Source organism: Vidua chalybeata, chromosome 1 (assembly GCF_026979565.1).
Source record: "Vidua chalybeata isolate OUT-0048 chromosome 1, bVidCha1 merged haplotype, whole genome shotgun sequence".
NCBI classification, from domain to species: domain Eukaryota; kingdom Metazoa; phylum Chordata; class Aves; order Passeriformes; family Viduidae; genus Vidua; species Vidua chalybeata.
In genome coordinates, this window is record NC_071530.1 from 141196978 (window position 1) to 141211092 (window position 14115).

Below are 14115 nucleotides of genomic sequence, written 5' to 3' on the forward strand. Positions count from 1 at the left end.
GAAAGGAAGCTTCCATCCCACCAGCATTGCAGGCCTCAAAAAAATCACACACACTTCAAGCACAAATTGGTGAGGATTATGATGGAAAGCTACCTCTGAAAACTGAAAGCTTGATTTTACACTGTGTTCCTTATAATTTTAAATACAAACAAATCAGTAAACAAAGAAAAGGATGCAAGATTAAGAGCTTAAATATGGAGATTTATATCTACTCTTAAAAGAATACTCTTAAAAGAAATAAAAATTCTTAAAAAATGTAATATGAACTTTATTGCATGTATCATGCCATAATCATTTGGAGATACAAGAATAAATACAACAAAATGTCTATGTTACTGAAGGTGGGTGATAAATGTCTGAATAAAATTGTCCATCAAAGTGACATAAATCATCTTGGAGATTACCAAACCATTTGATTTCAAATTCCATGACTGAAGCAGTTACCAGTGATGACAGTGCTGAAGGGCCTATGCTTTTTACCTCACTCTGAAATTCCTCTTTTAGTTTTTCTGGTATAAGATCCTGCCCCATAGCCTGCAAAAAAAAGAGTAAGAAAGAAGGGAATCAAGAAAATAACTTGCAGGAAAAAAAAAAATCAAACATGGCAGTAATAACAAATCTTTACAGGCAAAGCCCTTGTCACATGAACCACACACCATCCTGGAGAAGTTTCCAAGGCATGATGAAGTTGCCTGCCTTGGCATTCTGCGTTCAGGGAGAGCTGAGACCAAAGCTCAGCGCTGCACAACCCCTCCAGCTTCAGGCTGCACTTGCACAGGGAGGTTTCACTCTGAATAGCAGCAGAAATCTCAACTCCAGCTCTGCATTCAGTGCTCACCTTGCATCATCAATCAACACTGAACTGCTCCTGGGGCATGTCCGAGCAAGGGAAGCAAGGACAGAAGATTCTTTTTCCAGCCTTTCCCAACCCTGAGGTAGCCTGTGTGCTACTGCCCTCTCATGGATGCCATCCCTCGGACTGCCTGCAGCCCGGCAGTGGCTTGGCTGTCACTAACTTAAAGCTGAAATGCTGACAGCAAAGTTAGAATCTAGCTGGCTTTATTTTGATCCTTACGACATATAAAAGTCAGAAGCTCTTTAAATAGCACTAAAAATATTAATTCTCTGTGAAGAGATTAAATGCAATATTGCTCTCCTCTGTTATTTTTTTAAAAACTAGTACATTAAACAAAACAAAGAAATGCAAAAGAAAGTCTCTGGCTTTTTCTGGAAATACTTTGTATTTTTTATGCAAGTGTTTAATACTGCTGTGGCCATCAAAGTAATCTGCACTTCCATTTCAAACTAGTGATTCACTTTGGGGCATCTAAAACTCCTGAGATAAAATGTAAATCCCAGGAAATGCATAGTGCTGATGCATCTGCAAATACAAGTCCAATGAGAAACTTAACAACACTGCACATTCCTGAAAGGAGAATCTCAGCAGGTCAGAGATCCACCTGTGTGACGCAGGCCAGGGCTGGCCAGGCACCTCTGTCAGTTCCAGATAACACCCTGCCAGCAGCCTGGCCCAGCTAATTCCCTGTGCTTCCTGGCACACTTAATGAGCTCAGGGGAGTGTCACGCTTTGAGCACAACCAGTCCACACAGAGAAGTGGGACCCTGCACACAATGAAACATCCTCTTACTTTGGTCATCAACAGCAAGGAGTTTTCATCGAAACCAAGCAGAGCCACTTTGTCATTGATTTCTTTTTGGCATTTTCTGTTACGCTCTAGCACAAAGGACAACTGTTGTGACTGGGTAAGCTGAAGTAAAAGCCTGGAATGAGAAAGACAGTTAAAAATTGACACAGCTAGAAAAAGAGCAAGTCAGCAAACCTAAAAACAACCATAATGGTTAATACTTTAATTAACACTTTAAAACAGTTCTTCTTCCTGACTTTTGCCTACTGCAAAAAAGTCAATACACGTGCATCAATCTACCATGGGTATTGTATATTTGTGCTATAGAACTACTGAGAAGTATTTTTGGAAAACAATATGACAACAGCTCTGGTTGCTCCATGCAAACATTTCTGTCCCCATATATTCATCACACCATTCAAAAGTGAGGCTGGGACCTGTGAGTTATCGTGTCCTTACTATGGACACAAGACAGCAGCACATTTTTACCTATGGAACCTGGAAAGCTACAAATTTGGGGATTTGGACAAATATCAAACATCCTCCCCACCCAGGCAAATCCTGGATTATTTTCTAAAAGCATTCACCAGTTTTATATACCAGGCAGTGCCCCAGGAGTTCATGCCCACCATGAACTGCTGAAGGTTACACACTCTGCCCACAACAGGGGTTTATGTCACGCAGGGCCCTGTCACCAACCGCTCGACCAGCAAGAACAGTGGCAGTTCCAGAGTCCTCTTCATACAAGGACTGCAAAACAGGTCAGCAGAAGAAATATCCAGGTGTCTATGCATTTGTCTCAAATCCACTGTCAGACTGACAGTATTGTGCTTATTTTACACTTCTAGGAACTTAGAGACATATTGCACTATCTCACTGAAATTCACAATGGGCATTATTGCAGAGATAAATATCAGTTTTAGAGAATTTATTAGGGTCTAGAGAAGGGTCACAAAGGTGATCAAAGGCCTGGGAAGCCTGCCATTTGGGAACAGGCTGAGAGAACTGGGTTTGTCCAGACTTGAGGAAAGAAGGTTTAGGGAAGACCTCCTCACCATGTTTCAGTATTTAAAGGGCAGCTACAAAGAAGACGGAGACTCCCTTTACACAGGGAACCACATGGAAAAGATGAAAGACAATAAATAAAATGTTAATTCTGGGGAGATTCCAACTGGACACAAGAGAAAGTATTTTACAACGAGATCAGTCATTGGAATAATCTCCTCAAGAAAGTTGTGGATTTCCCAGGGTTGGACATTTTTAAGACTCAGCTAGACTGGGTGCTGGGCCATCTTGCCTAGATCATGATTTTGCCAAGAAAGGATGACCCTTGAGGTCCCTTCCAACCTGGAATTCTATCATTCTACAATATTTAACCAAGGGACCATTAGAACTTAGCAGTGTTGTTGCTGAAAATGTGTTTAATTAATGCTTTATGCAAAAAAGCAAAACAAGAAACTTTTTTATCCCATTTACTGAAGTTAAGTGAAGCTGGTGTTAAAATAATGGTGTGTGTTTTTAAGGAAAAGATTCAAGATCTGAGATGAAAACTTTCATTTGAATACTATAAACATCAAAATTTACAAATATGAATTTCTCAGTTAAAATTTCACTGAAATTACAGATGGTTTGTTGGTTCCTAGCAAAAATGGAAAGTATTTTTAATTTATAGAGTATTTTTGTTTCAAAATTTGCATCAATGTAGTATAAAAAATAATGAAGTTCCAATGAAAATTAACAACAACAAAAAAAAAAAACTCCAATTTTTTTTCAAAACTATGAAAGTCAATTATTCATGATGTATCAACAGAGAACCTTATTTCCTACAAAAAGCAGTGCTAACATCCCTTTTCCAGGTGCAATTTATCCTGCACATACATTTATACAACATCTAGATCCCACTTAAAATCCAACAGACCTGAAAATATTAGATAACCTGCATAAACCTTGGGCAGGGGAGAAGCTTATCCTGAACAAGTATATCTCCAAATATAAACCACAGTAACACTCTGTGAAACTGCAGCCAAGCAAGGAAATGCCACCATTTATAACTGTCTCAGCTCTGAACCATACACGCTGAAACAAGCAACACAAATTATTAATATAAATGTACCTTCAGTATTCAATATCAGTACTAAATCAATTAACTTCTTCCGAGTAGCAATTAAAGTCTTCATCTCTTAGTCTGGAGTACAGTTAAAAGCTACTGTTTGGGCTTTTTTTATTTCTTAAATCTTGCCCCAGCAGGCAGTTATAAACTGTTCTCTGTAAACATTTCTAGATGCCTTTAAAAACATGCAATGACTGATACATTACTGAGAGGCAAGAGGGGGAAAAAACATCCAAGATTATTTTAACAAAACCGGTTCCTAATTATCTCTTTGAAAGATTATGTTTTGGGGATTTTTGCTGTATGCAAGAGTTTTAGGAAAAGGGAAAAGAAAAGGAAAGAACATTTTAATGCAGCCCTGTCAATCAGTTGTCACGGAGTTCATTTTCCAGCCTCATCCATTATGCAGATTGGGATATCATTATAAAATACATTTTCACTCAAGCATGAGGCTTCAAGCAAATAAGACAGGTGGCACTCGCAGAAGGAAGACTGGCTATGCCTTCCCTTTGGGCACTTCTGCTACTGCATCTTTAATACCAGACCAGGGAACAGCAATGGTCTAGCAGGAGCATTTGTTGAAAAACAGACCCTTTTGTATATAATTACTTGAAAAGATTTATAAGCTCATTAAAAAACTCTTTACTTCTCAGCTGTGTGTGACACTGGTTTACTCTTTCCACTCAGACTCTTCACAACCACCACACTAAGTAGATTTTGCTTTTTAGATCTGAAGCAACAGTAGGGTGCTTCTAAGTTAGTGTTGCCACCTCTGAAACAAACACTTAAATTGAAAGTGCAAACTGAAAACAAAAACTGGGAAAAATATGCACTTGACTGAGAGAACTTAACATTATTCTAAGAATACATTGAGTTACCTTGCTCTAATAAATGAGGCACATGCTTTTATCCCAACTTTCTTTAACATGCTCTGCTTCCAGGCCTTGGAGTCTGCACATTTTTCTTTGTCCGTCTGTTCCAGTTCTCCTGAAGTGCAGAGGAATTCTTTCACTACTTGGCTGCTGGGACAAGTCACTGCATTCTCCCCCTTTGTTTCTGCAGCGAGGCTGAACCAAGGGCCTTCCTTCTGGCCCTCTGATCTGTGAGGCTGCAAATTCATCTCTCTGCCAGTTGATGTTTTGAAACTGCTATTACTTACACAAACCTCTTCAGACTGATTTAGATTTGCTTCTGGAATGACCAATTGAGACAAATTCTGTAGAAGGCTCATATAAGCTTCAGCAAGTAACTTCCAGAACCAGGGATTGAAAGGATGTAAGCAGATCAGTTGCTGCAGACACATCATCTTTTTTTCTACATTTTCCAGACCCTGGTAAATGGAAAACTGCAGGTTGAGAACCGTCGTTAAGTGATCTGTGTTAGTAGCACTGTTTCTCTAGAAACAAAAGATAATAGATTAAAACCAGGAGTAGAACAGAATTATCCTTCAGAGCCTAAGAAAATGTCTCCCTAAATAATGACATACAAATGCCAAAAGGTAATTTTAAAACTGTACAAAATGGTGCTTTTAATTTAAAATGATACAATGGGATACAGATCTTGCACAATCAAGCTGACAGCATTCCCTCTAGATGCCTTGTCCCAGTCTGAGGCAAGAAAGTCCTAAACGCTGTCATTTGTATATGTGCCTTCAGAGTGTTCTACAGCTGCCTTTCTTTGCAGCATAAATACCTTTTATATAAAATAAAAATCATCAATAATATTCTAGCAGACTTCAGGGCCTCTGGACATTTTCCTTTATGGCAAAAACTCTATTTGTGGCTAGATACTCTTCTTGGTGGCAGTTTGCAGTAAGTATATGGAAATAAAAGGGAGTTTTGAACTGTCACTTGTATAGTGGAAAGATTTAAGCACTCATTTATTCCCTTTCTTATAATTCCTATTACATTGCATTAATTCTGCCTGGCAGAGCATGATATTTAGTCCCTTCCAGGACTACCAGTTTCCCTGCACAGGGAGCTCATTGTGGTACAGGGTGTTCCAGTTTCTAAAGAGTGATTATATCTGCAGTGACAGTTACCCTCTGTTTACCAAATACTCTGAGCACTGAACATCCTGAAGGATTATACACATGAAAATTATTTTTCCAGAAAATGGTCCGTATAGAAGAACTACTGGCAATGTTTTCATGTTCAAAGCCTAAAAGAAAGACTGCACTATTTACCATTTTTTCTGCAATATCCAGAGCCTCCTTGTGCCTTCCCAGGCGAGATAAACACCGAGCCTGGCCCTCCTGGACATCACGCCTCATTGCAGTGTTGCTGGCAGGTAAGAGTAGCAGGCAGTCTGAGTATTCACACAGGGCTTTCTAGGAGTGTCACAGGGAGAAAAGCCAACAAAACAGAGAGAGATTTGCATTTTAAAGCAAGCCTGACAGCACATTTTCTTTAGGACTACAGTCACAAAGGGAATTCAGAACCTGAAGTCCACATTTGCATTTCTCCAGACTCAGCTACTACCTGTGTGAGCAAGAGACAAGGCCCCAGTACTGCACAGCCAAGCCTAGAGGGTGATGAGCAGCCTCAATTCTAACTCATGCTGAGGCCCAAGCAGGATTCACCACACATCTGTCCACCTCTCTCCCACCACGCTTGATCCAGAAGGCATCATTTACTGCCCTGGGTAATAAGTGACACAAGGCATCTTTTCCCCAGCTCAGTGATCCGAGTGCTCATCCTAAATCTGTGGGACCTTCTTTCAAAACCATGACATTCTCCATGGGAAGGTTTGAACCTGCAAGTACCTCACCTCAAATAATCAGTAAGTCAGAGAATACAAGGAAGGTGAATCTCCATTGTTGCTGTAGGCTGGTTTTAATGTACTTGAAATAAATATTAACTGGGCTACAGAAAAAGGCAAGAATGAGCAATACTTCTGCAGCTTAATGCTCAGGGCACTCACCAGGACTCCAATTAACATTTAAATACATTAAATTAAGTATTCAGTGAAGCTAAGTCTGGAATCTTGATTTCTCTCCCTTTGTGTAAGTGCTTAGAGAAAAGACTAAAGAGCAGCGCTCATTCTCCCATCTCTCAAAATGAGTATTTAATTATTCCTTGCAAACTTTAATGGTTCTAACAGAAAGAGCTTCTAAATACTTCCTAGCAAAATGGCTGAAATATTTTTCTTTCTTGATGCTGAGCTCACATTCATTCTTAATCAAAAGAGGGAGCTCCCCTCTGCCCAGTGCATGCAGCAGCCACTGGTGGAAATGGATCACAGGGTTGAGGACAACTCTGTTTGCCTTGTTATGTGACAAAGGGATATAACCTGATAAGGTTCAGGCATTATGAATCCCAAGCAGATTCTACAGCCATCTATATCCTAAAAATGGGCACAGCTTAGATCACTGCTGTCCTTGACACTTCCTATCAAGTGGCCTATCCTGAAGTAAAAAAATGATGATGAGAGAAGAGATTACTACCCCTATTTACACATTTCCAGCCCCCTTTCTAAGATCAATGCTTCCAAATCAGTAATTTTATGTGCAATCAAGCTCTGGTTCTTGTTCCACCAATGATCTAGGTTAGCAATAAAACTGAAAACATTTCTAACATGAATCACTGCAACAGAGAAGAGTTAGGAAAAAATGGTCTGTTCTATTTAGCAGCTACATCTGACCACAGCCTGAGGCAGTTCTGCTATCAGCACCCTTTTATGAATCCCTTCAGGGCATCTCAGCTGAGACTAGAAAATATCTGTCAGGTATACACAGGGCTGCAGTAGTGCTGAAATAACATTAGGATCAGTGCCAACTGAGATACAAAAAGATCTACAAATCCAATGGGCAAGGCAAAAGGAGTAGAGTCAGAAGTCAGCTGGAGGGCTTTGAAATCAGGGAGCCTGTAATGCAAACCATAGGCTGGAAGAAGAAACTACGCGTGAAACAAGGCCTGGGGATGCTGATTTCAACAAGGAAACAAGGTAACGAAAAACTAGATCCTGCTACTAGGACGGCAGAAGGCGGGAGAGCATCGCAGATGAGGAATGTGGCTCAGGACGTACACAGAAAGGAGAGGCCTGGGACCACTGCGGGCAAAGGTGCAGCCGGCCCTCCGGAGCGAGCGGAGGCGGCAGGGACCTGGCACAAGTCATGCAGAGGCAGCTCCACGGCCGGCAGGAGCCTGACGGCCACTGAAGCTTTCCTCTGACAGCGGGGGGAGCTCTGAGAAAGGTGAGCCGCGGCCACGCGGTGCCAGCGATCTGACAGCCTTCGTGGGACACGGCATTATCGCCGGGCGCTGAGACACCCACATGCCTGACTCCCACCGCGGCTTCCCCGGCCACAGACACCCGCTCTGCTCGCGGCGGAGCTGCTGCGACGCGCCCGCCTGCCTGGGATCAGTTCCGGGGCAGCGCCGCGTTCCTGCCCAGTTTGCTGCAGGCTGACTCCCGGATGGATCGTGGTAGAACGCAGATCTGCTCCGCGGCCCGGCCCTGCCCGTTCAGCACGAACCAGGAGCGGGATTAACCGCGGCACGGCCGCCAGACCCGCAGGCCGCGGCACGTAATGTACGTTCACCCTGGCGCAGCACGTCGGGGACTGCAGGACCGCCCCACTCTGTGTCCCCACAGCTTCCCCGGCCCCTGCGAGCGCCCTGGAAATACCTCGAAGTGCCGCTGCCGGAACGCCCAGTCCGCCCGGAACTTGCTGCTCGTGAGCCCGTCGGCGCCTTCCCCGGCGTCAGCCGCGCTGTGGAACCACTGCGGGCACACGGAGGGCACACAGAGCCGTCACGGGTCGCGCTGTGGAACCACAGCGGGCACACAGAGCACACACAGAGCACATACAGACCCATCACGGGCACGGAACCACAGCGGGCACACAGAGCACACACAGAGCACATACAGACCCATCACGGGCACGGAACCACAGCGGACACACAGAGCACACACAGAGCCATCCCGGCCCGCCCTCCCGCCGCCCCGAGTCCTCACGAGTGGCTCGCAGTGCCTGGCGCCGCACGGAGCCCCGTCCCCGCCGCCCTCCCGCCGCTCCCGGCTCGGCGCGAACAGCGAATCCTCGAACTCCGGGCCCAGCGCCGGCTCCATCGCCGCCGCTGCTCCCGCCGGCCCCGCTCCGCGCAGGGGGAGGAGCTCGGTTACCACTCACCGAAAGGGAAGTGCCGCCAGAAAGGAGCTGAACTACAGTCCTGCGCCTCGATAAATTTACTGCGTAATTGTGGAGGTGCTGTGTTAGCATCTCGTCCTAGTGACTGTGCATAGGGTGAGTGGGAATGTGTTTTGGTAACTTTTTAATTTGGTTTCACTTCTGTCTCAAAGCAGAAGATGTGAACCTGCACTAGGTGACCCTGCCTTGTCAGGGGGTTCGACTAGATGATCTCCAGAGGTCCCTTCCAACCCTAAAAATTCTGTGATTCTGTGAAATTTCAGACTTTCCACCACAGGCTTTCCCAGAAGACCCTACACTGTGCTATGGAAAACGCGGACACAGCAAAGCGAACGCTGATCCCAGACCTCCCTCGGGTTGTCAAGACTCAGGCACCGGCTGCTCATTGAGAGCTCTACGTGCCCCGGCTGCCTGCCCTTCCTCATGGCACTACTGTGCTGTGTTTTAAGGGTACAGCTGTGCTGTGCTGTTTCCTCTCTTCAGTCCGTCCATCCAGGAAGGTCCATTTTGTCCCATCTAATCACCACTTAGGTTTGGAGAAGGTGAGCTGAAAAGTACTTCCTTAGCCTGCAAAATGGACTAATGAATTTCTCGATACCGAAACACCTTTTGAGGCCAAAGTAGTGCTTGTATAGATGATTTTAAAGGTTTTCTTCTAGAAGACATGTAAAATATGTGGTTTGCTTTTGTTAGGTGGTTTTTTTTTTTTTTTTTTTTTTTTGCTTTGTTTTGTTTTGTTTTAATGTGCTTAAAATATTCTTTCATACCAGCAGAGCTGTGACTGGATGTAGCATGACCTGGCATAAATGCCAGGGTAGAAACTCAACTTTGGTAGTTGGATTTGATCAGAAGAATAAAAGCAGATTGTTGTTTCTTTTGCTTGTAAACTTGTTGTTTGACAAACAAGCCCTCCAGCACAGAGGAAACTGTTCAGCAATTAAGTCTTGAGGGAATCAGAAGTTTACGTGACATGCTTCAGTCTTTCTGTTAAAAGTATCAAGTAGGTGACGACAGTCACTTGTATATGCACATCAAAACCATCTGGCTTCCTCCTGCCTGCAGCGAGGCAGGCAAAGCACATGGGGGTCAGACTGTGGAGGCTGGCACAAGTGTCTGAACAGTTTCAGCACCTGTAGTGCTCCTCACATACACTGGACACACACGTTCCCTTTCCCCCTACTCCAGGAGTGCAGGTCATGCTGCAACACACCAGTCTGATGAACGAGGCATAAAAATCCAGAAAGACAAATAAACAAAAATAAAAAAATTTAAAAAAAAAAAAAAAAAAGAAAAAAAAGAAAAAAGAAAAAAAAAAAAAAACATGAGCAATCAAAGTGAAATGTGGCCACAGCTCAAAGGAAGACACAAAAAGCAAGGCATTCCCAAGGGCAAATCCCACAGCAGCTGGTTGGCTGCCAGCTTGGATTGCAGAGTCCTCCAGGGCTGGGGGTTTTGACCATCGTTTCTTCTGAGGATACCAGTGTGGTCTACAAAAGGCTCTGTGTTGCAATGCAGAGAATGCCTTTGTCTGGTAAATCAGTGATAGGAGAGCCACGATTCCCAAGTGCCACACAGGGGGCCTAGCAGCTGACTTGTGGTTTCAGTAAGTCATGGGCAAAGTATTGCCCCTCTCCTTCATTTCTTCTTTGCCTGGCTCTCCCCTGCCCCTGACTGCCCTCACGACATTTAAAAAGCTCCTCATATATTAGTTACAAAAATGAAAAAATGCAACTTTAAGAAATCCCTCCGCCTTGTCAGCACTGGAGGTTTGCTCAATTTCTCCCCCAAGTACCAACTCATCAGTGTAGCTGCCAGAATACAAATTCTCACTGTACTTAAGTAAAGCTGTTTGCCCACGTTTGCATGGCATGATTTGTCTTGATGCTGTTAGCCTTGGCTTCACAGAGGAGAAAACATCATCCCTGGAAGAGGCAGCTTTGAGAGAGCTCAGATATACAAGCCCTACAAGAGCTCGTGCTGCTGCAGCTGCTCTGTGTAGGCAGCTTCAGGGATAAAAAGAAGCTATAGATGAATCTCTCCCTAAAGGCAGCCGAGGTCTTACTCCACTGCCAACCACCAGCTCGGCACACGAACACTGGACCAATGAAAGTGTGCTCCAGTAAGTTGTGGCCTCCAAGCAAGTTCTGTGCATCAGCAAAGCCATTGTGGCTGCTCACACGAGCGGCAGCGGTGAGGGGCTGTGACCCAGCTTCACCCTGGGTGAGCGGGGGCACACTGGGTAGGCCAGTGTGCTTAATCTAGCAGTCAGGGTGCCCAGAGACAGCCCAGTTGTGTTGTGAACACAATTCCAGCGACAGGCAGGGTTTTTCCACGCTGTCCTATTGCCTGAATCTTTGGCCAGGAAAAGAAATGCAGCATGGAGGACAGAGTTTGTCTAACGCCCTTCTTCTCCCCATTTCCCTGTCCACTCTGAGGCAAAATTAATTCATAAGAATCCTCCTCTAGTGTTTCTTTAATTACTGATGTTGTTACTCGTATTGTGATAGCCTCCATGGGTCCTAGCCACATGGTTCTTATGCCAGCACAGACACACCACAAAGGCTTCAGAGCCCATCAAGCACACACAGCAGAAACAAGAAACCTCAGTCGGCAGCTAGGGCCCTATCTTGGTAGGCACTACCCACACACATTGGCCAGGAATAATGCAGCTCACATGGCTTTATTAAAATATACTGGAAAACAGCTGCCTTTGGAAAAAAAACGAAGAGAGAGTAGTTCTCAAAGCAAAAGAGCTGCTTGTAATGAAGAGGCCAAGTAAGGCCCACAGGCAGCATTCCTCAAAGGATGGGGTGGCTCCTGAATTAAGTGGATTCTTCCAGACATTGTGAAATATTCATACCTTGAGGGAAGATTAGTTTTCTTGTTGGATAGTCATAACATATGCTCTTCCCTAAACACATTCATGAAAGGAGAAGAGCAGCTCTTTATTTGCTGACATTGTCTCACTGTGTCCTTGTCTCTTACCTTTTATTTAGATTAAAAGGTCTTTACAGCAGAAACCATCTTCTTTGCATGATGTCACACATAAGGGGATGTTGTCCATGACTACTAGGAGGGTAATACAAATAAAATTTCATGGTTTGAGGCAGACACAGGTTATCACTACTACAAACTGCAAACAAAAAAAAAGCTCTGATGAGCTCAGATGAACTCTAGCATAATTTACAATGATGACAGTAAATTCTAGTTCTAGTTTGATGCAACAAAAATTGAGTGGGGAGGTGAGGCAAGCATTGTGGAAATCAAAGAGAGTGAACTGTTCATTGTTAACAGAAGTCAAAAGATTCCTAGGGGTTCTTAGGACAGACAGGAGAAGATGCATCCCCCGAAAGAGGATTCATTTGCCTGCTCTACCTTAAGACAGTGCAACCTTTCAAGCCCTTGGCAAGACATATTAACTAGGCCATATTCCCTCTCCCTCAGGCCTCACAAAGCCCAATAAAGTTGTTATTGCCAAAAGGGTGCACTGCACACAGATGTGTTCAGCTATTAATGGGTTTTGCAATTATTTTCTGTCTAGTAGGATAAATGATGAGGAGAATGAGTACACCCTTGGGTTTGACCAGAAAACTGTTGAAAAGAAAAGAGCAAAAAAGCTTTCTGGAAAGATAGAAGGAAGAAAGTGATCAAGTGCTAGAAAGAATCCTAAAGCAGTGAACTTCCCAGGGAAGCTCACACATCTCCAGTACTGATATGATCATGTGTCTGAACTGCTTCACTCAGCCATGTAGTGCAAGCACTGAGGTTGTACCTTGATGGTCTGTGAATACAAAAGTCATGGCAAAGGCTGGCATTGCCAATCTACTGCTCTAACTGGAAAAAACAGCCAACAGCGTCCCAGGGTTGGGCATGGTGAGGTTTCTATACCTTCTTCTACACCTTTTCTTCAGTTTTATCAGTTTTTCTGAAAACTCATTAACTTGCCCTGACCACTGCTATGCTTGTTGCTTAATTGCTACTTATGATGAAACCAGGCCACAGAGACCACAGTGGATTTGTTACTTCTCTGGGTAAAAACTTTCCTACTGCAGTTTTCAGGACTGGGCAGGACCAAGCAGCACTGGTGGCAACTCTTCTAGGACACCATTTAAGACCTTTTTTGTAACAACACTGAATAAACTGAGCTGACTTACTACAATATCTCTGTCTAGCAAGAACAAAGACAAACAAATCAAAAGAATTAGAAAAAAATAAACTACACTGAAGAAATACACTCAGGGCTTCAGACCTGTCCTCCAATGACCCTCACAACTCACAGGTTTTTTCAGGCCTTGCTCTGTTTTTCCATACGTGGAGGCTGCCTCCACATGGGAAACAACCAAACTGTTGATTCTGCAGTGCCTCGTTTCCCATACAGCTTTTGCACTGCTGGAGAGGACTAGTGGCAACTGCTATTAAATTCAGCTTCTATGTCTTCTTATTGCCTTATACAAGTAGCAGTGCCTGAAGGAAGTGAGTCACAGCAGAGGGAAAGCACTGCTCAATGAACACATGCAAACAAAATGCAGAAATCCAGGATGGACTTTGCCCACAATTGCTCCCTTCCCCCAATAATTGCATGTGAAATGCATTTAGAGCAAAGAAAACTGTAAAACTTACATTTTAACTGCATCAGTGATGCAGTTTTTAACACTGTGGTATCTCTAGGGAAAATAATGAACCCCTTCCATAACAGGGCGTCTGTGGGGCTCCAGTTCTGCATGTTGTGGGTGCACAGAAATTCCTGCAGCTGGACTTCATCTGGAGGCTCTGGCCAGCTGCTGGAAACTCCAGAACTGAGAGTAGTTATAATTGCAATACTATTTGTACCATCTCTGGTTCAGAACACGTCGTTATTACAGGCTATTTTGTGGACTCTCTTCCTTGTTAGTCCCTTAAGACAGGCTTTGCTGAAGTTACGGTTTTTCCTTTTGGCTCTCACTTAGGAAAACTGAAGATCACCAAGAGGAGAATTACTGCCAACACTGACCTTATTTTCACCCAAAGACACAAATCAACTATGTGTGACACACACTTTCATTCCCTTTTTCCATCTTTTCTTTCTTCTACCAAATATTTTAAGGTAATCAAGATCAGCTCAGCACTGAACCTGTAAAGAAACACATATGGGAGAGAAATTAGTCACAATGCTAGTAGTTCCAATAATAGCATCAGAAACATATATTCAGATATTTCATTTTACAGTA

The 14115-nt window shown here is 43.7% G+C and overlaps 1 protein-coding gene and 1 long non-coding RNA gene across 4 annotated transcripts; one reads left to right on the forward strand and one right to left on the reverse strand.

Moving 5' to 3' along the window:
* Window positions 1-244: 244 nt before the first annotated feature.
* Window positions 245-9179, reverse strand: C1H8orf76 (chromosome 1 C8orf76 homolog). Of its 3 annotated transcripts, none has more exons than XM_053962264.1 (6): window positions 8716-9179; window positions 8386-8481; window positions 5942-6085; window positions 4635-5086; window positions 1650-1782; window positions 245-534 (listed from the first exon to the last, which is right to left on the reverse strand). In XM_053962264.1, the coding sequence occupies exons 1-6, from the start codon at window positions 8827-8829 to the stop codon at window positions 328-330; spliced, it is 1146 nt and encodes a 381-aa protein (XP_053818239.1). In that variant the 5' UTR covers window positions 8830-9179; the 3' UTR covers window positions 245-327. The 3 variants fall into 3 exon arrangements, with proteins under 3 accessions (XP_053818239.1, XP_053818231.1, XP_053818249.1); XM_053962256.1 differs by having other exon boundaries at window positions 4635-5152; window positions 8716-8966; XM_053962274.1 differs by lacking the exons at window positions 8386-8481; window positions 8716-9179 and adding an exon at window positions 7783-8005 and having other exon boundaries at window positions 4635-5152.
* Window positions 8925-9782, forward strand: LOC128798595 (uncharacterized). The gene is made up of 2 exons (XR_008434463.1): window positions 8925-9004; window positions 9172-9782. It is a non-coding gene; the product is annotated as an uncharacterized LOC128798595 (long non-coding RNA).
* The last annotated feature ends 4333 nt before the right edge of the window (window positions 9783-14115 follow it).

Excerpts from the sequence above, each read along its gene's own strand:
- C1H8orf76 (XM_053962256.1), bottom strand. The coding sequence starts at position 8,829 with ATGGAGCCGGCGCTGGGCCCGGAGTTCGAGGATTCGCTGTTCGCGCCG. Across the intron at positions 1,783-4,634 it reads GCCTCATTTATTAGAGCAAG|GCTTTTACTTCAGCTTACCC; the intron begins GTAACTCAATGT and ends TTCTCATTCCAG. Across the intron at positions 535-1,649 it reads CCTTGCTGTTGATGACCAAA|GCTATGGGGCAGGATCTTAT; the intron begins GTAAGAGGATGT and ends TTTTTTTTGCAG.